Source organism: Haliotis rubra, unplaced genomic scaffold, assembly GCF_003918875.1.
Source record: "Haliotis rubra isolate DU_JTF1 unplaced genomic scaffold, ASM391887v1 Scf289, whole genome shotgun sequence".
NCBI lineage: Eukaryota > Metazoa > Mollusca > Gastropoda > Lepetellida > Haliotidae > Haliotis > Haliotis rubra.
Genome location: NW_025766956.1, coordinates 263,284 through 289,172, shown reverse-complemented (window position 1 = coordinate 289,172; position 25,889 = coordinate 263,284). Strand labels below are relative to the sequence as shown.

The 25,889-nt window shown below is 42.2% G+C and overlaps 2 protein-coding genes across 2 annotated transcripts; one reads left to right on the top strand and one right to left on the bottom strand.

The window, feature by feature from the left end:
- Positions 1-8,937: 8,937 nt before the first annotated feature.
- LOC124281718 (protein zwilch homolog) lies at positions 8,938-11,315 on the bottom strand. The gene is made up of 2 exons (XM_046717673.1): positions 10,309-11,315; positions 8,938-9,988 (listed from the first exon to the last, which is right to left on the bottom strand). Exons 1-2 carry the CDS (start codon positions 11,219-11,221, stop codon positions 9,003-9,005), a joined length of 1,899 nt encoding a protein of 632 aa, XP_046573629.1. The 5' UTR covers positions 11,222-11,315; the 3' UTR covers positions 8,938-9,002.
- Positions 11,316-11,377: 62 nt separating this feature from the next.
- Positions 11,378-23,620, top strand: LOC124281719 (exosome complex component RRP43-like). The gene is made up of 11 exons (XM_046717674.1): positions 11,378-11,571; positions 13,326-13,362; positions 13,778-13,841; positions 15,180-15,253; positions 15,518-15,563; positions 20,842-20,947; positions 21,326-21,371; positions 21,716-21,812; positions 22,381-22,501; positions 23,111-23,214; positions 23,486-23,620. The coding sequence occupies exons 1-11, from the start codon at positions 11,378-11,380 to the stop codon at positions 23,596-23,598; spliced, it is 1,002 nt and encodes a 333-aa protein (XP_046573630.1). The 3' UTR covers positions 23,599-23,620.
- The last annotated feature ends 2,269 nt before the right edge of the window (positions 23,621-25,889 follow it).

Below are 25,889 nucleotides of genomic sequence, written 5' to 3'. Positions count from 1 at the left end.
TTTGCTGTGCAGAGATGCACCCATTGGGTACGCCACAAACCTTTGATCGTGGGTTCGAACTCGGTTCGCACTGCTTACGTTTCTTTATCGACTACCCGTGCATGTGGGTTTCACCAAATATGTGAACGTCTGCCTGTAAGATGCCTAATTTTGGGCGTATCCGTCCAATTAACCTGACACCACGTGATATAACTGTAATGTTTTCTTTCACCCACTCACCAAAGTGAGAAGATATTTGACTATATCACAACAGCTTGTATAGAATCAAGTCAGGTGTAACACTGTTTGTCATGTACGCTTGTATGTGTCAAGATAGTCAAATTAAGTCCAGCTAAGCAGATGATGTCCATGCGAATTGCCGACTTAAGCAGATTGTTAATCGTTCGTTTGCCTTTAATAGCTGGTAGGGTAGGCAAGCAGAGGGGGAGCCGGCAGACAGCGGACAGAGCACGGACAGACCAGCAGAAGGCAAACCAAAGATAAGGAGGGACCAACACTGACCAGCCAATCTGCTGCCCAACAGTCAGCCTGACTTTGCCGCCTTCCCCTGCTAGTGCCTGTCCGAGTCTGTGTATACACCTGGGCCCCGTTCCTCAAAGCGATCGCAGTGCTACGACAGTCGTGAGTCATGTCAAAGTATGGGAGTTACGATCATTTTAGCGCTACGATCGCTTCGAGGAACGGGGCCCTGACCATTTGTTCCCCATTTAGGAGGTCCTTGCAACAAGCATGCACGAGTGGCATGGCATATAGTTTGAACCGGACTATTAAGACAACCTGCACGCCTCACTACTGTTGTCAGATGGACTGATAAACGAATATGTATAAACCAATAGCAAGGAGGTGATACCCTCACTTTGCCAGCTGATCGCTTAATAGGATGCGTTTCCATGTCACGACATTCGACGTGGAAAAGTATATATGGAAAGGAAGTATGCGACATGGTACTTTACAGGGAAAGTATAATCCAAAATATATTTGACAAAATATGACATACATATATATTATATGTATGCATCGTGCCAAGCTGTTCCTAGTCAAAGGGTGAGATGATCATGTGCGTTAGTAAAGTATGCATCATGCATGGTCACAAGCTGCTCTTAGTCTAGGAGTGAGGTGGTCAAGTGCCTTAGAGGAATAAGCACCCTGCATGGTGACAAGCTGCTACTAGTCATGGGGTGAGATGGTCCAGTGCCTTAGTAGAGTATGCATCTTGCATGATGACAAGCTGCTACTTGTTTAGGGGTGAGATGGCCATGTGCCTTAATGGAGTATGTATCCTGCATGGTGACAAGCTGCTACTTGTTTAAGGGGTGAGACTGCCATGTGCCTTAATGGAGTATGTATCCTGCATGGTGACAAGCTGCTACTTGTTTAGGGGTGAGACTGCCATGTGCCTTAATGGAGTATGCATCCTGCACGGTGACAAGCTGCTACTAGTTTAGGGGTGAGACTGCCATGTGCCTTAATGGAGTATGCATCCTGCACGGTGACAAGCTGTTACTAGTTTAGGGGTGAGATGGCCATGTGCCTTAGTAGAGTATGCATCTTGCATGATGACAAGCTGCTACTTGTTTAGGGGTGAGATGGCCATGTGCCTTAATGGAGTATGTATCCTGCATGGTGACAAGCTGTTACTAGTTTAGGGGTGAGACTGCCATGTGCCTTAATGGAGTATGCATCCTGCACGGTGACAAGCTGTTACTAGTTTAGGGGTGAGATGGCCATGTGCCTTAATGGAGTATGCATCCTGCATGGTGACAAGCTGCTACTTGTTTAGGGGTGAGACTGCCATGTGCCTTAATGGAGTATGCATCCTGCACGGTGACAAGCCTGCACGGTACTAGTTTAGGGGTGAGACTGCCATGTGCCTTAATGGAGTATGCATCCTGCACGGTGACAAGCTGTTACTAGTTTATGGGGAGTATGCATCCTGAGACTGCCATGTGCCTTAATGGAGTATGGCATGTATCCTGCATGGTGACAAGCTGTTACTAGTTTAGGGGTGAGACTGCCATGTGCCTTAATGGAGTATGCATCCTGCATGGTGACAAGCTGTTACTAGTTTAGGGGTGAGACTGCCATGTGCCTTAATGGAGTATGCATCCTGCATGGTGACAAGCTGTTACTAGTTTAATGGGTGAGACTGCCATGTGCCTTAATGGAGTATGCATCCTGCACGGTGACAAGCTGTTACTAGTTTAGGGGTGAGGTGTGCTTAATGGCATGCATCCCGCACGGTGACAAGCTGCATGGTGACACAAGTGTGAGACTGCCATGCCTTAATAGAGTATGCATCCTGCACGGTGACAAGCTGTTACTAGTTTGGGGAGACTGCCATGGCCTTAATGGAGTATGCATCCTGCACAAGCTGTTACTAGTTTAGACAAGCTGTTACCTAGTTTATCCTGCACGGTGAGACTGTTTAGTGGGTGAGACATGTGCCTTAATGGAGTATGCATCCTGCACGGTGACAAGCTGTTACTAGTTTAGGGGTGAGACTGCCATGTGCCTTAATGGAGTATGCATCCTGCACGGTGACAAGCTGTTACTAGTTTAGGGGTGAGACTGCCATGTGCCTTAATGGAGTATGCATCCTGCACGGTGACAAGCTGTTACTAGTTTAGGGGTGAGACTGCCATGTGCCTTAATGGAGTATGCATCCTGCACGGTGACAAGCTGCTACTAGTTTAGGGGTGAGACTGCCATGTGCCTTAATGGAGTATGCATCCTGCACGGTGACAAGCTGTTACTAGTTTAGGGGTGAGACTGCCATGTGCCTTAATGGAGTATGCATCCTGCACGGTGACAAGCTGTTACTAGTTTAGGGTGAGACTGCCATGTGCCTTAATGGTATGTATGCATCCTGCATGGTGACAAGCTGTTACTAGTTTAGGGGTGAGACTGCCATGTGCCTTAATGGAGTATGCATCCTGCATGGTGACAAGCTGTTACTAGTTTAGTGAGACTGCCATGTGCCTTAATGGAGCTGCATCCTGCATGGTGACAAGCTGCTACTAGTTTAGGGTGAGACTGCCATGTGCCTTAATGGAGTATGCATCCTGCATGGTGACAAGCTGTTACTAGTTTAGGGGTGAGACTGCCATGTGCCTTAATGGAGTATGCATCCTGCATGGTGACAAGCTGTTAGCTGTTTACTAGTTTAGGGGTGATGGCCATGTGCCTTAATGGAGTATGCATCCTGCATGGTGACAAGCTGTTACTAGTTTAGGGGTGAGACTGCCATGTGCCTTAATGGAGTATGCATCCTGCATGGTGACAAGCTGTTACTAGTTTAGGGGTGAGACTGCCATGTGCCTTAATGGAGTATGCATCCTGCACGGTGACAAGCTGTTACTAGTTTAGGGGTGAGATGGCCATGTGCCTTAATGGAGTATGCATCCTGCATGGTGACAAGCTGTTACTTGTTTAGGGGTGAGACTGCCATGTGCCTTAATGGAGTATGCATCCTGCACGGTGACAAGCTGCTACTTGTTTAGGGGTGAGACTGCCATGTGCCTTAATGGAGTATGTATCCTGCACGGTGACAAGCTGTTACTAGTTTAGGGGTGAGACTGCCATGTGCCTTAATGGAGTATGCATCCTGCATGGTGACAAGCTGTTACTAGTTTAGGGGTGAGACTGCCATGTGCCTTAATGGAGTATGCATCCTGCACGGTGACAAGCTGTTACTAGTTTAGGGGTGAGACTGCCATGTGCCTTAATGGAGTATGCATCCTGCATGGTGACAAGCTGTTACTAGTTTAGGGGTGAGACTGCCATGTGCCTTAATGGAGTATGCATCCTGCATGGTGACAAGCTGTTACTAGTTTAAGGGTGAGACTGCCATGTGCCTTAATGGAGTATGCATCCTGCATGGTGACAAGCTGTTACTAGTTTAAGGGTGAGACTGACATGTGCCTTAATGGAGTATGCATCCTGCACGGTGACAAGCTGTTACTAGTTTAGGGGTGAGACTGCCATGTGCCTTAATGGAGTATGCATCCTGCACGGTGACAAGCTGTTACTAGTTTAGGGGTGAGACTGCCATGTGCCTTAATGGAGTATGCATCCTGCATGGTGACAAGCTGTTACTAGTTTAAGGGTGAGACTGCCATGTGCCTTAGTAGAGTATGCATCCTGCATGGTGACAAGCTGTTACTAGTTTAGGGGTGAGGTGGCCATGTGCCTTAATGGAGTATGCATCCTGCACGGTGACAAGCTGTTACTAGTTTAGGGGTGAGACTGCCATGTGCCTTAATGGAGTATGCATCCTGCATGGTGACAAGCTGTTACTAGTTTAGGGGTGAGACTGCCATGTGCCTTAATGGAGTATGCATCCTGCATGGTGACAAGCTGTTACTAGTTTAAGGGTGAGACTGACATGTGCCTTAATGGAGTATGCATCCTGCACGGTGACAAGCTGTTACTAGTTTAGGGGTGAGGTGGCCATGTGCCTTAATGGAGTATGCATCCTGCACGGTGACAAGCTGTTACTAGTTTAGGGTGAGAGACTGCCATGTGCCTTAATGGAGTATTCATCCTGCATGGTGACAAGCTGTTACTAGTTTAGGGGGTGAGACTGCCATGTGCCTTAATGGAGTATGCATCCTGCACGGTGACAAGCTGTTACTAGTTTAGGGGTGAGGTGGCCATGTGCCTTAATGGAGTATGCATCCTGCATGGTGACAAGCTGTTAGTTGTTTAGGGGTGAGACTGCCATGTGCCTTAATGGAGTATGCATCCTGCACGGTGACAAGCTGCTACTTGTTTAGGGGTGAGACTGCCATGTGCCTTAATGGAGTATGTATCCTGCACGGTGACAAGCTGTTACTAGTTTAGGGGGTGAGACTGCCATGTGCTTAATGGAGTATGCATCCTGCATGGTGACAAGCTGTTACTAGTTTAGGGGTGAGACTGCCATGTGCCTTAATGGAGTATGCATCCTGCACGGTGACAAGCTGTTACTAGTTTAGGGGTGAGACTGCCATGTGCCTTAATGGAGTATGCATCCTGCATGGTGACAAGCTGTTACTAGTTTAAGGGTGAGACTGACATGTGCCTTAGTAGAGTATGCATCCTGCATGGTGACAAGCTGTTACTAGTTTAGGGGTGAGGTGGCCATGTGCCTTAATGGAGTATGCATCCTGCACTGTGACAAGCTGTTACTAGTTTAGGGGTGAGACTGCCATGTGCCTTAATGGAGTATGCATCCTGCATGGTGACAAGCTGTTACTAGTTTAAGGGTGAGACTGCCATGTGCCTTAGTAGAGTATGCATCCTGCATGGTGACAAGCTGTTACTAGTTTAGGGGTGAGGTGGCCATGTGCCTTAATGGAGTATGCATCCTGCACGGTGACAAGCTGTTACTAGTTTAGGGGTGAGACTGCCATGTGCCTTAATGGAGTATTCATCCTGCATGGTGACAAGCTGTTACTAGTTTAGGGGTGAGACTGCCATGTGCCTTAATGGAGTATGCATCCTGCACGGTGACAAGCTGTTACTAGTTTAGAAATTGAGGTGGCCATGTGCCTTAATGGAGTATGCATCCTGCACGGTGACAAGCTGTTACTAGTTTAGGGGTGAGACTGCCATGTGCCTTAATGGAGTATTCATCCTGCATGGTGACAAGCTGTTACTAGTTTAGGGGTGAGACTGCCATGTGCCTTAATGGAGTATGCATCCTGCACGGTGACAAGCTGTTACTAGTTTAGGGGTGAGGTGGCCATGTGCCTTAATGGAGTATGCATCCTGCATGGTGACAAGCTGTTAGTTGTTTAGGGGTGAGACTGCCATGTGCCTTAATGGAGTATGCATCCTGCGGTGACAAGCTGCTACTTGTTTAGGGGTGAGACTGCCATGTGCCTTAATGGAGTATGTATCCTGCACGACACAAGCTGTTACTAGTTTAGGGGTGAGACTGCCATGTGCCTTAATGGAGTATGCATCCTGCATGGTGACAAGCTGTTACTAGTTTAGGGGTGAGACTGCCATGTGCCTTAATGGAGTATGCATCCTGCACGGTGACAAGCTGTTACTAGTTTAGGGGTGAGACTGCCATGTGCCTTAATGGAGTATGCATCCTGCATGGTGACAAGCTGTTACTAGTTTAAGGGGTGAGACTGACATGTGCCTTAGTAGAGTATGCATCCTGCATGGTGACAAGCTGTTACTAGTTTAGGGGTGAGGTGGCCATGTGCCTTAATGGAGTATGCATCCTGCATGGTGACAAGCTGTTACTAGTTTAGGGGTGAGACTGCCATGTGCCTTAATGGAGTATTCATCCTGCATGGTGACAAGCTGTTACTAGTTTAGGGGTGAGACTGCCATGTGCCTTAATGGAGTATGCATCCTGCACGGTGACAAGCTGTTACTAGTTTAGGGGTGAGGTGGCCATGTGCCTTAATGGAGTATGCATCCTGCATGGTGACAAGCTGTTACTTGTTTAGGGGTGAGACTGCCATGTGCCTTAATGGAGTATGCATCCTGCACGGTGACAAGCTGTTACTAGTTTAGGGGTGAGATGGCCATGTGCCTTAGTAGAGTATGCATCTTGCATGATGACAAGCTGCTACTTGTTTAGGGGTGAGATGGCCATGTGCCTTAATGGAGTATGTATCCTGCATGGTGACAAGCTGTTACTAGTTTAGGGGTGAGACTGCCATGTGCCTTAATGGAGCGTGCATCCTGCACGGTGACAAGCTGTTACTAGTTTAGGGGTGAGATGGCCATGTGCCTTAGTAGAGTATGCATCTTGCATGATGACAAGCTGCTACTTGTTTAGGGGTGAGATGGCAATGTACCTTAATGGAGTATGTATCCTGCATGGTGACAAGCTGTTACTAGTTTAGGGGTGAGACTGCCATGTGCCTTAATGGAGTATGCATCCTGCACGGTGACAAGCTGCTACTTGTTTAGGGGTGAGACTGCCATGTGCCTTAATGGAGTATGTATCCTGCACGGTGACAAGCTGTTACTAGTTTAGGGGTGAGACTGCCATGTGCCTTAATGGAGTATGCATCCTGCATGGTGACAAGCTGTTACTAGTTTAGGGGTGAGACTGCCATGTGCCTGAATGGAGTATGCATCCTGCACGGTGACAAGCTGTTACTAGTTTAGGGGTGAGACTGCCATGTGCCTTAATGGAGTATGCATCCTGCATGGTGACAAGCTGTTACTAGTTTAAGGGTGAGACTGACATGTGCCTTAGTAGAGTATGCATCCTGCATGGTGACAAGCTGTTACTAGTTTAGGGGTGAGGTGGCCATGTGCCTTAATGGAGTATGCATCCTGCACGGTGACAAGCTGTTACTAGTTTAGGGGTGAGACTGCCATGTGCCTTAATGGAGTATTCATCCTGCACGGTGACAAGCTGTTACTAGTTTAGGGGTGAGGTGGCCATGTGCCTTAATGGAGTATGCATCCTGCATGGTGACAAGCTGTTACTAGTTTAGGGGTGAGGTGGCCATGTGCCTTAATGGAGCATGCATCATGCATGGTGACAAGCTGCTCCTAGTCATGGGGTCAGTTGAGTACACACTCTGGGTGACACACCAGCAACATTGAAAGTAATATCTGAACCGGTTACTTGTTATGACATACAGACAACCATTTTGCTTGGAGATTCTGTAGACGGGTGACACTGGGTCTAACATCTCGTTCCAAAGCAAGGCATATGAGTGCTCTGTGTGTGTCTGTGCCTGCATGCAAGCTTGTTTGGACTAATACTGTTGCTTTAGTGAGAACACTGACATACTATGCGGCAGTTTAACATGAAGGTACACAGTATACTGACTGAGCCAGCCAGTCCTTGTTATTGTTCCCTTAATGCCAACTCCAGCATGGTAACAAGTGTCATCTTTTGACATGTTTAACATCTTTTGGTACAAGCGGTCGAGGTTGAAGATTCTACAGAGAATGTTTTCTACTAACTGTGAAATGGCCTCATTGCATATAGTTGTTAAAGTACTTCTGATTCAAAATTTTAAGGAGAATGATATTACTAAGCATGCCAACTTTGAAATCCAACAAAATTGTAAAAATAATAATAAAAAATAACAGAATAGATATTTATTCTGTTTGTTATCAATCACCATTGATTATGATGAATATACTCATATAATTATTAATAATAAAGCTTTGGCAATTCATGCTCTGCTATCAATTCATTACCCACACAACTTAACATTTTGTGCTCAAGTTATGGTGAGGCCTAAAAAAAAGCTTGTGGTTCCGATTTCCCGACCGACCCTAAATATTCCCGCTGAGCCTAACAATTTTACTCACCACATAATAAATTAAATTTATTTTCTGACACATGAGTAATGTAAAAATATTTTGCAAAAACCCAAAACCCTACCTACCTACCCTAGTTCTGAAATGTAGGAAATGGGAACCACAACATGTATTTTTGGGGGCCTGAAGTACTTAGTATGGTGATAAGTGAGTGAGTGATGTTAGTTTCACGCTGCTTTTAGCAATATTCCAGCAATACCACGGCGGGGTATTGTCATAAGATATACATTTGCACTCTGTAACACCAGATTTCAATATTCAGTGTAACAAAACAAATAACATCAAACATAAAAGCAACAACACATTCATGATGTAAAGACTGGCTATTTTACCCAAGTTCCTTGCACAAGTATCCAAATAGCCTGGAACAGGTTTTAGCCAGTACCCTTGGGCTGTGAGGTCACCTGACAAGGGGGAGAGACATGGTAGAACCCCAAACCTTTAAACTGCATCTGTCTTCCACAGTTAGCAGGGCTAGCACACTTGACCATCCCTTTCACTAAGTTTCAGTGAAACAAAATTATTACATCACAGCAGTTATTTAACAGGTCTAACAATGTACAGGAATATTGAAAAAAAGAATACAATCAAATAATGAATGCTGGCATATTTTCTGCTAACTTGTGTCAAATATTTTCATTATTTTCATATAAAGTGCTGGACAAAATGTACACATTTACCATTTCCACAACCAAATGATTACTAAATCAGAACAAAGTAACAAAATCTTGTTTCTTCAGGAGAAACTGACTTTCGGTTTCCAGCATAGTATCTGTTTGGCTGATGTCAGCTTCATCTCCTCGCTTCACATGCCGGAATGGTTCTGTTGAAGTAAGGCAGTAGATAGTGGATTCAGTGACAGATCCAATAGTATGATCAAATCTTGCCTTCCACTCACATGGAGAGCATCTGTCCATCACTGACTGCACGCTGGATGTTGGCACCCCAAATTCGAACACATGCTTCTGATCAATGGCGCTCATCTCATAGTGTTTGAGCATCTGTCTGGCTGCTGAGCCAAGTGATGAGTGAGGCAGACTTAGAAACAACTTCAACATGGATACCATCTCCAGCACGTTCTGAAGCTTTTCCAATTTTTCCAGGTTCTCCTCCAGTGACTTTGACATTGACACCATGTTTGTCAAATGAGAAAGGGTGGTCATGTCCGATGACAAAAACGTGTTGATATAGTCTCGTTTTAACTTCTCAACTCCCATCTCAGCTAACAATATGATTGGAGTTATTCCCTTCAACGGAGGAACCATCATCCGACCGACGTAGGAGTCTCGGACAAGCTGTGCCATGGTCGTGTGGTTGTTATTATGGACCATTGGTTGAACGCTTCCACTACTGAGACAGTTGAAGATGTACTTGAGACTGCTCTCAAGATCCGAGAAGGACGAACAGCTGATCAGCACCTTCCACAGATGGTCTGTGAAATCTAAGTCTTTATGTTCCCTGAAAACCAGGTTTTCTAGAGACGAAATTACGTCAACTGAATCATCTTCATTTTCCTCCTGAACAACTCTGTCACCCTGTTGTAGCTGCTCGATTAGTTTCTTCACACTCTCAATCAGTGGGACATCACTCACTTCCCCAATCCAGTTGATGTCCCCAGTTGTAACGGAGGAAACAAAACTTTTCAGCAGAGTCAGCTCTTCATAGAAAGAATATGCAGGACTTCTCATGTCACCTGCAAAACACAACAACCATGTGGAATAAACATTGTCCACAATCATCAGTATTTATGCAAATCAGTATCAACAGACGTTGTTATGTAACACCACACTAGGGCAGTGGCTTTTAGATAATCAAATTATTTCAATTGTAAATCGTCAATTGGGTCTAATGACAATTGGAGTAAAAATAACTTCCTCTTCTTGAGTGAGTTTAAATGCTGTTATATTTTAGTCAAGCAGGTTCATAACAGTGTGTATTCTTTTTGCCAAGCAGATAATCTGTGCTTACAGACAGTTATCACCATGTTTTCTGACAACTAAGAAAAATAAATACCTGCAGTAACTGAAGCCTTGATAAAAGCTGCAGCATGAGAAGGTGGTTTCTGTAGCAGCAACGTTGATCTTGCCCACTCCATGTCAACAGCCAGTGAGCCTTGGTAACCAACCATCTCATCACTCACAGAGTCAGTCACATTGTAGCGAGCATAGCAACTAGTATCAGACAAGACAGAGGAGCTATCAAAAACAATTTCTCTTTTCAAATCTATATCCTTGTCAGACTGCGTCACGGATGATATCCTCAAACCAGTTTTTCCATCAACATGTACAGGTTGGACTCCTCGAATAATTGTTGACTTGATGTCAGACCCATCACAAAGCACCCAGAAATCTGGTATGAGATCAATATTCTCATTCCCATTGTTGGTGTGATTGTTCGTGAAATAGGTAGAAAACATAGACAACAGGCACCTGGCTTTCTGGTTGGAGATGCCAAAATCCCGCCTCTCTTTCTTGCAAACCTGATTTATATACTTTGGTGAAGATACAGATGAAGGTGAATCAAAAGAAGACAGATCAACATAGGCCTGTAATTTCAATGGGGAGCCATCCAAGTCCAATGAATTTTCTTTTCCGTTCGTTGATCCAGTACTCTCCTTCTTCCTTTTGGGGGTGACAGTTGTACTTTGACTTTGAGATGATTTCCGAGAAATGGAAACATCCTGTGAAATATCAACGCTTTTTGTGTTGTTTATATCTGATAGTCTTCCCTTGTAGGCAACAATTGACGATCTGTCACATGAAATATCAAGATAATATGTCATTGCGTGATCCAAAACGCTGTTGGTGGACAGTTTACCCTTAGGCTGGAACTCGAACACGACGCTACTGTCATATTCCTGGGAAGTCTTGTTCTGCAGTATGTTTCTGAAAATGTCAACAAACTTAGATATCGTGCTTGGATTCATTTTCCTGTTCTGTTAGCAGTCTGTTTCCACCTTGTTTGAAAAAGCCCGCAACTCTGTAGCTCCCGACAAGCCCCGCCACAAGCCCTGCAGTGGAGTTTTAGCCTGTTTGTTTTTTTAAAGATACATTGGCTTAAGACGATGCTTTGCCTAAAATAAATGACTGCAATGACTATCTTGAGACCTGTCAACACATTCACAGATGTTATGTTTTCAAAATATATGATGTTTGTAGTTTTGAACGGTAAATTTAGGAACAACCGGAAATCGGTAGCCATTGGCCAATCTGGTCCAATCATAATCTTCAATACAACGCACTTTGGCATAAACACAAACATGGCGGCTGATTTTAAGTGAGTTGTGAGCATAACATGTACACGTGGTAAATAAAACCGTCATATAGATTAGATTGAATTGATATCCGGATGTTTAGCTGAAGCTTATCATGTCTGGCTTACATTTATCAAGTAACCAAAGCAATTGTGTTACAGCTTCATTTATTTTTAATGTTTGTAACTCAGTGGAAAACTCAAGTCAAGAAGACACGTTTCTTTGTAGGGGGAAATTGTTTACAACAATAATTCCCCCAACCCACGCTACCAGAGTACCCCTTTTTTTGACAGCATTCCAGTTAATGAGACATCAATAAAATCTAAATTTTGGTACAATTTATTGCAACAGAAATTAGTGATGTCATCACCTGAAGTTGCAAAAGACAAATGGAGACCTATTATGAGTTTACCACTAGAAAATAAATTTAAACAACTCCATTTTAAAATTTTATACTCTATTGTACCATGTAATGTTTACTTACATAAACTTAACATTAAGAATACTGCTAGGTGTGAGAAGTGTGATTTAACTGATACTGTTAATCATTACATGTTTTATTGTTCATCAGTCATACCTTTTTGGTTAAGTTTATTGATTGGCAACAACAAAGTTATAGAGAGAATGTATTGCTTTGATGTCAGGAAACAGATTCTTTAGATAAAGCTAATATTATAAGTCTTAATTATGTCTTCACAGTAGCAAAATTTTATGTTTACAAGTGCAATGTGTCAAATACTATTCCAACCCTCAAAGCTGTTAAAAGGGAATTTATCAAACAGCTAGAAGTAATAAATCATAGTTCTTATAAATATATAATTATAATGTTAACCACTTTTGACTCTATCAGGGCTCCAGATAAGGGCCGTATCGGCGTATGTACGGATAAAAAATATGCACGATACGGTAGGAAATAGTTTAAAACACGTAGCAGATACGCACCACAGCAATGGTGTACGATCTTAGAGTCATTTACAGACGTATTTATCTGAAAATTGTTTGTTTTATTGTGTATTGACCTGTTTACACAAGAGTAGCAATGTTGTGGTGCATATATGAAACAAAACACAAGATTACTGACACTCCATTAAATTCCATTCAGGTTTTCCAGTACTCCTGTATTGAAAAAATAAGGAGTACGGACTCCTGATGCTGAAAAATTATCTGGAGCCCTGCTTTATGTTACAGTAAAAAAATCGATAAGCTTGTATTCAATGTATGTAGAACGAAGCTATGTCTGCAAACGGCCGTGGTGCCCTGACCACATGGCATATGTAGATCGATATGTACCAATCATGGTCTTATATATGTGTTAATAAAGAGTGAGAAAAAAACCCCAAAAGACACATTTCTTCGGCATTGGCTGCTATTGGCATGCTTGAGATTCTGCTGACGTAGTTTCTTCTTTTTCATCAAAACCTTGCTTACACTTTCAGCCACAGGGCTTTCGATTGAAAAAAACAACCAAACTGAAATAAGTTATTCGAGTGTATATATCTTGTCTTTCAGTGGCATTTAGAAGTTGTACATTGATGTCCAAGATATTTTTATGGATTAAACTTCTTTTTAATTTCTCTCACGACGATGAGTTCACCTGATGAAGGGACCTGGAATGGTCTCGAAACGTCGTGAGAGAAATTAAAAAGTCGTTTAATCCATAAAAATATCTTGTATATATCTTGTTTTGTAACTTTGTAAACCTACTAGCCAAAGTTCATTTACATTTGATTCAACATGTAATTATCACTGTAAAGCACCAGAAATTTACTTTTTGTAGGACAGCTCACCCAAGAGAATATTACAGACGATTTTTGGTAAGTAAAAACAACCACACACACACACACACACGCACACACACACACACACACACACACACACACACAGAGACAGAGTTATATATATGTGTACATGTGCATATGACGAATTAGTCAGTCGCTATAAAAAAATAGAGGAAAGGTCGGAAGACAAACAGTTATATGAACTTAAGCAATGAAATATGCTGATATTGTAGGTATTTTATGTTAGATATGGTGATTTTAGACAATGAAACAATGCAGGTTATGAAATTGTAGTATTGTACTATCAGACATCCTCTTGTCAATCACTGTGTCCCAAAGTAATAACAGTGACCAACAATCCAGTACATTTACCACTTGTCTTTTCCCCAAACTCTTAAGAGCAGATCTAATGATGAGGATTGTCATCCTGTCAATCTTGGCTTTTTTTCAGGAGAAAGATGTCAGACCTGATGGCAGAGAGTTGGGGGAATTCCGTTCTACAGTTCTGAATATAGGTAATTTCACCATGTTCACAATGTTCCACTTTTATCACATTGTTAGCAGAAAAGCTGTGAAAGGGCTGTACGTATATGATGAGAGTAGTAGGAGGTATAAACAGCAACAAGGCTGCAAGTTTACGTGAAGTTACAAATTCTTCTTGAGCATGAATTGTAGGAATATTAACATGATTATTGTCCCCCGCTGCAACGCGTACATACGTACATTCCGATTCTTGTTATCTCATGAACTGTTGTACCCAATGTCTTCGAATTTGGTGACAGCCTACATTGGGGAGTTATGCAGACACCTGGGCCTAGATTTTCGAAGCTCTCTTAGCGCTAAGATAGTCGTGAGTGCCATACATTAACATTAACTTACGACTATCTTAGCGCTAAGAGAGCTTCGAAAACCTGGGCCACGTTGATTTGGGTGACCTTGGCTTATTTTCAAGGCCACCTCTACATTTGACCACTTTTCAAACTCTTTTTAATGCGATATATCACAAACTGTTGTACCCAATGTCTTCAAATTTGGTGACAGCCTACATTGGGATATTACGCAGACACCAGTTGATTTGGGTGAACTTGACCTTATTTTCAAGGTCACCATGACACTTTGACCACTTTTCAAACTTTTCAATGCAATATATCATAAAACATTGTACCCAATGTCTTCAATTATGTCGACAGCCTACATTGGGGGGATTATGCAGACACCATTCATTTCAGGCATCTTTTATGTGACCAAAACAAATAAAGTAGTAAATATACTCATGGAAATGAAATAGGGGAACACATGAAAGTACAAGTGTTCCTTTATTATTTTCCAGGTTTCTTCACAAGGTATGTATTGCACTGTGAGTGAAATTCTGGAAATAAATAAAGGAACACTTGTACTTTCAAGTGTTCCCTTATTCGTTTCTATGAGTATATGTTATAAATATTTCATTCTTCTTTAGCGGTGGGGGACATTGCCATATTAGTGGCAAACACTTGTTATGTTTACCATAACCACGATAACAACATTAGCACTGAGGAGCGAATTTGGTGAGTATTCCACATTCTTCAAGCAAACCTTTAACATGTTGAATGCACACCAGTTCAGCAATATTAGTGAAATGAGAATCATTTTTACTCGCATATTTTAGAGCCAGTTTGAGTCAAGTAAATCTTCAGTTTGCTGCAAACCTTGGTGATAATTCTAACAGATTCAAGTTACATGATTCCGAAAACCAATTAGTTGAGTGAAAAGTGTTTTGCCAAGCTCACTAGTGGTAGAATGATAGTGTTTGCTGACATTGACTAGTGGTTGGTCTGTGCACAGCAGGTCTATTGGATTGTTTATCATTACAGGATGTGTTACAACAGCGGAGGGCTCATCCCTTGTCAGACTAGGCAACACCACTGTCATGTGTGGAATAAAAGCTGTAAGTAATGCCTTAAAAGCTTTGTCAAGTTAAAAACAATTGGTTATATCATGTGCATCATAACTGATGAACATGATCACTACCTCACTGGTTTTACTTTGGCACTCGTGAAGGAAATTATTAATCAACAATTTCTTGAAAAGCATATTATTCTTTATCACTTAATGTAATACAAATTCATATTATGGATGTCATACTACTACATTATTGGCTTCGGCAGTTGATTTTTTAAAAGAAAAAAGAAATATGTGAATTCTGTTTCAGGAACTCGCTACCCCCAAAACAGATGCACCTAAACAAGGCTATATTGGTAAGTATCAGACAATGTAGGTGAATATGTACACAAGCTACAACTTTCCTGGTACCATGTGTCTGATATAAATATAAACTAATTGAGTGCAAAACTGTTCCTGAAAGACTTCACCTCACTGACAAAAGCCTTCACAATGCAGGTTATTTATGACTTCTAGCTGATGATACACAATACATGTTGTTATATTGTTGGAAAAAAATCCCTTTTATTAAAGTATTTATTAATTTTTCCTTATCCTGACTCATACTATTTGCTTCTCCTTCCCTTAACCCGAGATAGAGTGGAAACATTCTGTGTTATGTTCCCATAGAAGAGAACAGAACAAGGCCGTTCATCTACCTACTCTTTCTCAAGCGTCATCAGTGGTTCATCAGGGACCCTTCACACAGCCTCAGACCTTCATGCAACCCTAGTCCAGTAGTATAGTAATGGGGAAAAAACACCGCATAGGTGCACCCTGCTTAGAAGCTTCCATACTAGCTAATTGCGCTCCCACAGCCCCCCCAAAATGAGTGTTTTGCACAAAACTTCGATAAGACCACTTTTCGTCTCCCGACGCAAGGGCACTCCAGTTAGAGCTATGTGGGTGCATGGATATAGAAAAAATGCCAGGAACCAAGCTCTCGCGCGAAGCCTATACCAAGATCCGATCGGGTTGTTTGTCCCTTCAGGAAGCGAAGAGGAAGTACCACATATCGCAAGCCAGATATATACGAATCCGAGATGGTATAGACCCCAAGCCACAGACGACGAGAACTCCCAACATGACAGAAGTCTTCAAGACCTACTTCGAGACCCTGCTGGAGAAGTGTCGCCCTATGTTGCGTTCCGACCGAGAGAAACAAAAAAATATATGTGTAGAAAAAAATATATGTGTACGCAATTGGAAATATAGTATATAGAACTACATATTTTTGCAGCAATGCATATTGTATACAAGGGAGGAAATCCACCCCGCTTCCCATTCGAGGCATTTGACAAAGCAGAGGCCGCATACTGGAAAGAGGACCCTATGGAGTTTTCTTCTGTGGACGAAAAACTACGAGAAATGGCTGAGGAAGGCCCAATAGACCAACCAGCTCGTATACTAGGCCACTTTGGCAAACATACAGCAAAATGGTTTCCAAATCGTAGCAAAATGTATATCGTTGAGTTCGCGAGAGGTATTCTATTCTGTATCCCTGGTGGGACTATTTGTTTCTAGCTGTATACTACAGACACCAGTCTATCTTTGTTTTTTTGTGGTGTTGTCTTTTCTGGACCTACTCTACAGAGAAGCAAGCTGTCTGCTTTCCACAGGGCTTCTACTTCGCCAAGTTTTTCTATTTCCGTCTCTAGAAAGTATCCATATGTCGGTATTTCGATGTCTGTGGTTGGGTTCCTATCTTCCCCCACTGGCAGCAGATACAATACAATTCTTGCTTTCCCTCGGAATGTTGCAGCGGCAAACTTTCTGCACATGTATTTTCCAGGCTCGACATCTAGAAGTTTGGTTGTATCCTTTGGAAGTGGGGCTATTGCAGTCTCTACCACAATGGTTTGCATTTTTTCGTCTAGCAGGTCGTTGTAGTCTTGCTCTATCTCTTCGGTTTCCATAGAAGATAGCTTTCTAGGATCTGGGGCAACTGCTACGGCAATAGGATTCCAGAATATGGTCCTTCCATCTTTCTGGAAGGTTCTGGTGGGTTCTATGCGGATGTGCAGGCCAACAGGGTATTCTTCGTTGCTGGCCAAGCCTCTTGGTATCTAACACGTTTTTCGTCTGTATTTGTCCGTAGTGGTCTCCACAAAGTCGTGGTTCTCTTCCAGCACACGCTCCAATCTTTTGTTTGCCCAAACCACAATTGGCATTTCTACCCCTTTTTGCAACAAGACTACTCTGCTGGCTGTTTGTCCTTCTGGTTGTTTGCGGTATCCTAGAATGGACCATGTAGTATTTGCAACGTCTGCTATTTTTTTTGGGGGGGGTGTATTTCGTAGAGCCGTCTCTACGTCTTTGCGAGCTTCTTCCGATCGCTTTGTGTATTCCTTTTTCTCCCGTACTATTTCTCCTAGTTGCGCCAGTTCTTTTTCTCTACGCTGCTCTTGTTCTATCTGCCGTGCTGTCTTTCTGCCTTCTAGGATAGCCCATGCTTCTCTTCTCCATTCTTCCACACATGCTGCTTCTTGTATTTCTTGCAATCGTTTTCCTCGATCCCTAGCAGATCCAGAATATACTTCTCTGTCTTTTGCAATCTCTGGTACTTCTTGCAGTTGGAATTTGGAAGAAGCCTTGCCTATTGTGCTACATTTGGCTGTTCTCCATTCCCACTCTACTGTCTTGCAAGAAGGCAATAGAATACTTGGATCGGTTCCATTTGGGTGTAGCTGGGTTGGTCTTCTACTCGCAGACAGTATTGTTTTGGCATCGGGATCCTTTGTATAGCAACGTAGTGGACCTGGCTCCACACCAGTATCTGTAGCAGAGAGTATATCTACCCGAAATATTGGACATGCTCGGAAACCAAAATCTGCTGCAGCCCATTCTATCGCTTTCTCCCATCGTCGTCTGCTCTTGTAGGAGCAACACGGACCCTAGAAATTCTACCCGTCTCCCGAATGTGCATACCAAGCTATGAATATGGTGCCCTGTGGGCAATCTGCCAGAACGAGACAGCAGCCTAGACATTTCAATAGGTTTTCCCATTGTTTTGCTGGTGGTTGTACCACGAACAAGTTGTCTGGAGGAGATACCATCTCTAGAGTTTGTTCTACCAAATCGTTTGCTATTTCTTCCGAGTTGTGTGGATGTGTTTTTGTTTTGTTTTTGCGATAGAAGCTATTCCCGCCCGAGATCTGGGAGCAGCAAGTCGACTTCTCGATCATCTTTCCTTTTTGATATGGGTGAGTGGCAGATTGTGCCTAGCCTGCACAGAGACGGTCCACCCACCAACCGTAGGCATTCTATTCCGCCGGCTTCTCGAATCGTTTCTCGTATATTGTAGCGGTATACTGGAATCGTTTCTCCAGTTGGCGAATCGAGAAGCAGCAACAGTCGGTTCTTCCCTTCGTATTTCGCTACAGCAAACTTTGCACGTGTAGATTCCTTCGGGAATGTCTGCGGCTTTTCGGTGTTCGCTGTACGGAGGGACTGCCACTTCCATATCTTTGGGCCCGCCGTAGTTGGGCAAAGGGGTATGCCAAATATTGCTCCGTCCCTGTGGTAGCTCTGTGTGTAGGAGTGTGTGTAGGAGTGTGTACCGTATGCTCCAGAAAGCGCAGGCACCGTCGTACAGGTTCTCTATGTTCAAGAAACAGCCATCGAAAACGATTCCTTCCGGAACCTCGAGTGGGAGTCATTCCTTTCTATCGCTTTCTTTTTCTAAAGAACGCATTTCTTGCTGTCGACGCAGTGGTCGATGGCGCCACACTTGCATGTAGAGTTGTCAGGTCCGAAGAGAGCGGGGAGTTCCGATAGAGCAGCGAGGCAGTCAGTGCATCGGTTGTGTCTATCGTTGGGTTTAGGGTAGTAGTCATCGGCGAGAACGATTCAGAGTTTGCCTGCTGCGGGTCGAAATTGGTGGGGTGGGTAGAAGTAGACGAAATCGACTATTTTGCCACCTTCTACGAGTGGATGAAAGCACAGCAAATAGAGTTCCAGAAACTGGCGAGGGATCTGGTAGCGCTGGTAGAAGGTGTGTCCCAATTGCTCCAGGATTTGTTTCTCTAAGTTGGAAAGCAACATAGGGCGACACTTCTCCAGCAGGATCTCAAAGGTCTTGTAGACTTCTGCCATGTTGGGAGTTCTCGTCGTCTGTGGCTTGGGGGTCTATACCATCTCGGATTCTTATATATCTGGCTTGCGATATGTGGTACTTCCTCTTCGCTTCCCGAAGGGACAAATGACCCGATCGGATCTTGGTATAGGCTTCGCGCGAGAGCATGGTTCCTGGCATTTTTCTATATCCATGCACCCGTATAGCTCTAATTGGAGTGCACTTGCGTCGGGAGACGAAAAGTGGTCTTATCGAAGTTTTGTACAAAACACTCATTTTTGGGGGGGCTGTGGGAGCGGAATTAGCTAGTATGGAAGCTTCTAAGCAGGGTGCACCTATGTGGTGTTTTTTCCCCATTACTATACTACTAGTCCTTCACATATCCTCAGATCTTCACATAGCTGCAAGCCTTCATGCAGCCCTCATGCATTACACGAGGAGGTTTACAGTCAGCTAATATACTGTCTAATAGCAAATGCCACTAGACAAGTACTACTTGGTATTAAATAACAACAGCAGCATCAACAGCAATGGGTAGAGAAACCACGCAGTCTGAAGATAATCTTACCATTTATGAAGAGTATGAACTACTGGCATGTAGTGGTGGTCCGATTAATTGAAATAATCGAAGATTGGTCGCATTGACAAAACGACCAAGCAATCGATCATGTTTTCTCATGATCGAACACAATCAATTTTGGAACACTTGTTTGCAATAACAATATTTTTCACAAGGTTGGTTTTGTCTGTTAGATTTCATTAGCACTACAAGCTCTTCCAATTCATGATTGAATTTATTTTAAAGACTCCATGAAATTCATGTTCCTAACATGCTAGTCATCCTTTAAAGATGTGAAATTTGCAAATGCATTTTGTGCAATTTGCAAAGAAAACGAAAGAACTACATGTTTTTTTTCTTTATCTTTTGTGCATTAACAAACATAACCAGGAAAATTTGATAAATGACACTAACCAATTATTTTCGATGATTGATCGGTTGTAATGAACCAATCATCAATTATGAGATTTAAACCAATTCCCAACACTACTGGCATGGAATGTGGATGGTTTACCTATATTTGATTTCAAATTTCAAGTGGTCGGACCTCCACATGAAACCATTCAAGACAACTTCACTCAAGACCGGAGCTCTTCAAACTTCACACAGCCCACCACCTATGCATTCAAGCAAATATTATCAGTCAGGATAAGGGATAGAGACATTTTTTACACTCATATACTAAAGTACCTGTTTTTGATGAGTGTCCCCTGATGTTTTTAACACAAGGGTCCAAATGTTTCCAGTCATTCAATTCCTAGATCCATTGCTGAAAGAAAATAAAGTAAAGCTAAACAGGCATTTTAAGGCTGAGCAAGACAGTGTAGGTAGAAGATATACACCGAATATTAAGTTAATTAACATCAATGAGTTAGGAGAAATGATTGACATACAGACATTGTAGCATTCTCAACATGAGGTTGTTTGCCATTGCTGATGATTCAACTCTCTATTATTTCAGTACCAAATGTCGAGTTGTCTCCCTTGTGCTCTCCTCAGTTCCGACCAGGCCCACCAGGGGAACAAGCTCAAGTGTTGAGTCAACTTATGGCTGAAGTTGTGTCTAGGTAGGATATCCATGATGAGAAACTGTTGAATGAACAAGAGAGACAGCCAAAAATGGTGACTTGGTAGATGGTAGGGCTATAACGATCGATGCATCGAACTATCAATGGATTGCAATTGTTGAGTCCCCAATAGCAATTAATCAATTGTAGAAACACGATAATATGTGTGACTATCGATAGTTCAGTAATTGACTTCCGTTGATAAATGCACAGCACAAAATACAGGAAGTACCAGATTTGTTCACTTTGATTTAGAGTTATCCACTTAAACAAACTTGAACTGTATTTCAAGTTTCTTGTCAGTTATTAAAAGTCTCATGTCTATGGTAAGCATTTAATAGTATCTATTGCTGGATTGTCACTGTTGTTTTGTTTCAGCTCAAACTGTATTGAGTTAGAAGATTTATGCGTCGTTCCCCATAAGGTAACGTTAGAAAATTGGTCATTAAGATATTTGAATCAGTCCAATTTGCTAAATCTGGTAATAGAGCAGGTGTATGTATTCATTTCTGTCATATCCATAAAAAATAGACGAGTCCCAGAAAATGTTGACTATAGAGATGTTTTGTTTCCATTGATTCTCTCTTTCTCTGCTATATTCTCTGGCACTTGGTACAGGCCTGTCAGATCTGTAAACCAAAACATTAATGTCTCCTCAGTCTGCATAATAATCTGATTATGACTGCATGTATTTAGTTTCACTGAGCATTGTATGAGACTACTGGCTATGAGGCAGTGTGACTCCTGTATCTTGTTGTCTGTGAGCAGTTAGTGTGGGTGTTGCACTGTGACATGGTGTGCCTCAACTACGACGGGAACATCACTGATGCCTGTGTCCTGGCTCTCCTCGCAGCCTTCAGAAACAGTGAGTCAAGAATCATTTTAACAGTGTTGAGCAGATGTATCAGCCAATATAGGTACACACTGCAGTGCATAGGTTATCCTGCAGGTCTGTTTCAAAACTTAGTTGGCTTACTCCTGTGTTGTAGATTCTCGGCAAACTAGTCATTGCTCATCTGAGCAAGGTCACAACTTGACTTAGGTCAGATGGTCGTTATCAGGTCATCATGGTGTACTGAGAACCAAGTTTGATCTTGGCTTCCTCCAATACTGACAGCAGCAGCTAGAATTTAGGCAACGGATCACGAGCAGGAACCAAGCTACTGAATAATAATGTAGCCAGTTGTAGAGGCTTCTCCATTATTCTCCAGTATATGGAGCAGCAGATTATAAGAGTTTAATGATGAATTTTGAAGTCTGCCAAGCTTGCATTCATCTTAACTTGTCACCTGCTGTGGAAAACCCTTGAAGTGGTGGGTTTTGTCCAGCTTTATGTCATGTAATAAGAGCACAGTGAATGTAAGACAGATTGCTGTTTATTAGCCAAGGTGAAAAGAAATAATTTAAACAGGAGATATGGTCTTTTGTTGCAGCCCAACTGCCAGGTGTGCATGTCAGCGAGGAAACAGAAGAGGTGGAGACTGACCTGAGGAGTACAGACCCCCTGCAGCTCCGAAGTCTCCCGGTCTCAACCACTTTCAACTGCTTTGATGAGTGAGTGTTCTTCTCCTATTGCTGTAAGGGTCGGTGGGGTGGCCTAGTGGTATAAGCTTTCGCTCGTCACGCCAAAGACCCGGGTTCGATTCCCCACATGGGTATATTGTGTGAAGCCCATTTTTGGTGTCCCCCACCGTGATATTGCTGGAATATTGCTAAAAGCGGTGTAAAACCAAACTCACTCCTATTGCTGTAACATCATCCACCTTAAACTCAGATTTGAGTTTACACATATATTTCCTCCTATTAGGGCTCACAATACGAAACATATCGCGATATTTTACCTGCAACACGATACATACAACTTGAAAGAATGACACGGTATCAAGATTTAAAATGATTTATTTCAAGGTATTTGTGTTTAACAATAACACTATTGTAATAAACAAACAAGGAACTCCATCATACTTGCATATATATTTTCTAAATATGTACTGTAACATGTTTAAGATAATACTGTTTTGAAAAAAGTTGTGTATCGTTTTGTATTGATACACCAGTCGAGGATACGATAGCTTAAATGTATCGCAATGCACTGATGCATCGGTGAATCGTCCCAACCCTACCTCCTATTAATGATGTAACTAATCATTGGTGCTCTTTCAGCCACATCCTGTTTGTAGACCCTACAGCAGATGAAGAGAGCTTAGCCACTGGAATGATCACTATTGTAACTGCTGCTGACAACATGTGCATGCTGCACAAACCAGGTATGTCTAGGTGTGACTGATTATGTAATCAGCCATTAGCATAGGCTTGCTGTTCATACTATCAACCACCGGTTTGCTTGTCCTATATTATAAAGTGTACAGGCTGCTGTGATGTACTGAAATATTGAATTCTGATGTTGTTTGACAGAAAATATGAATTCAAAACAATTCATTTTTGTGTTATATTTCCTGAAATAATATCTGTTTTCAGTTATGTATACCTGCCCTGAAAGTGATGCATGTTCTCTGACAGTAGTGTTGGTGTTTTCAGGTGGGAGTCCCCTTACTGAGAGCCAGATCCAGCAGTGTATCAACAGAGCAAAGACTCGCAGTCAACAAGTCCTCAAACTCATTGAAGACACCCTTGTTAGTGTGGATAGATAACATTAAACATTCATTACTCAAACCGTATTGTTTTAACTTGAAGCTCCACCTTTAGAAATCTGCTGTCCTCACTGTTATAGGTGCATAATGACAGTTTACATACATAGCAATCATACATTATTATGAAAGCAAATCTGTTCAAAGTACAGCACACCCAGGTTGTCACTTTGGTAACCAGAAATTATGAAATATTGGCAGGTAAACATACTGTTTTCAGTGTGAAGCTATGTTACCTGTAGGTTTTATTCTGAACTTAAGCTCAGTGTGAGGGTTCTAATGTTAAACAGCTCATCACATTATCAGGTATCCATACTTAACACTGAAAACAGGAGTGAACTCATCTCTGTTCTATTATGGCACACGTCGTCATATGAGCGAAATATTCTCAAGCACGACAGTAAAACCCAATTTCACCTCACCTCTATTATGGCACTTGCTTACTGATTTTTAAGTGTTGGCCAACATGTTGAGTGAAGCAACAAGAGTTGACTGTTTTCAGTGGGCTGTCTGACATAGGGAAATATCCATAGTACGCTTTAACAAAGTTTGGTAATGTGTATGGTCAAATGTTCAGTGGGCTGTCTGACATAGGGAAATATCCATAGTACGCTTTAACAAAGTTTGGTAATGTGTATGGTCAAATGTTTTGGATATCGTTATTCTCGACTCATATAAAACGGGCATTGAAAGTGTGTAGCATGGCATCATTTGTGTTTAGTTCAACATCACCCATCATATTTCTTGTCATAATGTAGGAATGTATGAAGTCAGTCATCGAAGGGAGACAAATTTCAAACTGTTTGATTTGTAAAACTTGAACTGCACTCTTAGTTAATAAAAGTTGTGTTTTCTCCCCAAAATGTATTACAACTCTACTTTTCAATGTTAACTTAACTCCGCATTTTTGTAACAGATCATAGTTTGATAAAATGGATTTCTGACATGATGCAACACTCAAATATGCTGTTTAGTTTAAAGGTGGCTATTTAGATATAGTACCCTTGATCAATCAACATAAAGTGATTGTTCACACCTTAAGTCTTGAATCACGCAAATGAAATTGTTGATCAAAGTAACTATATATGGTTATTTGCTTGGTATATTAAAACTTCAGCTGAACGCACCTGTACAAAAAGTATAGATTCAAAAGAGCTGAAAATTCACATGGAACCTGTGTTTCCTCAATCAAGGTCTCGCAAGAAATACAGGGCTCTAATTGGTTGTATTTCACATACTACAGATTGCCATCAGTTGGCGGGTCAGACTAAGCAAGATGGTTTGTTGCATGCAGCAGTTACTTCTTAGTTGCTGTTACTATCAACCACTTGTCTGTCTCATCCAGAACTGAATATTCAGAGGTTGCCATCATTAGCAGAATATGCTTAACAACAAGTGCTTCATCTTCTCTCAACACCACATGGGCAGTCAGACAAGCTGTTCTTTTTTCTGGAGGTAGTATAAATGATAAATAAAAATATCATATCAGGTTTATTTCATAAAATATACATATTGAGATGGGAACCACATGGATGAAACATTCTAGGGGCATTTAATGTCTGGCAGTGGGTGAAGATAATATCTATTATGTGGCACAATGTTAATATGAAGGCTTTTATTTGAATAAGCAATGCTGAATGAACAAGACTAGACTGAGGTTTACTCACAGAGGACATGTCTTATTGCAGTTACACAAATAAGTGAAGAAAACTGAACTCGGCTTTGAACACTTGTGTTGTTCATTGCCAACCACAGCAATATTCGAGCCATATGACAGCTGCCTGTAAATAATCAAGTCCAGACCAGACAATCCAGTGATTGATATCGTGAACAAATATCTTCGCCATGCGGTACAATGACATGCCATCAAGCAAGTAACTAAGCATGTCCACCCAATTTGTTAAGTTGCAACTTTTTGACCAGCATAGTTTGCTGGGATCAGTCCTAACTGGAACCCCAGTGGAGTACAGCTACTGTCAAAAGTTGATATTTACCACTTGAAACCAATCTGGTACTGTTCAATGACAAGGCTCATATTCAGAACAAACCCACATTTGGATCCAGGCACTGTTTCTGCAACTGATATACCACATTCAGTAGTATCCTGACATCCCTAAATGACTTAATATTATTTGGTCAAACCCAAAGTTGACAGCTTGAGCAATGATCTTGGGGGCATGATAATCAGTCACACCGACGGGTTCTCACAAACTGGTTGCTTGTCTTAATGACTGTATTCTAAAGGTGACCAATCACGGCATCTGAAGATCAGGCCCCAATCCTCAAGTCGAGTT

Bases quoted from the DNA above. Each gene is read 5' to 3' on its own strand.
- LOC124281718 (XM_046717673.1), bottom strand. From the start codon at position 11,221: ATGAATCCAAGCACGATATCTAAGTTTGTTGACATTTTCAGAAACATA. The intron at 9,989-10,308 runs GTATTTATTTTT...TGTGTTTTGCAG, and splicing joins CAAGGCTTCAGTTACTGCAG to GTGACATGAGAAGTCCTGCA.
- LOC124281719 (XM_046717674.1), top strand. From the start codon at position 11,378: ATGACTGCAATGACTATCTTGAGACCTGTCAACACATTCACAGATGTT. The intron at 11,572-13,325 runs GTGAGTTGTGAG...TACTTTTTGTAG, and splicing joins AACATGGCGGCTGATTTTAA to GACAGCTCACCCAAGAGAAT. The intron at 15,564-20,841 runs GTAAGTATCAGA...CTATTATTTCAG, and splicing joins ACCTAAACAAGGCTATATTG to TACCAAATGTCGAGTTGTCT.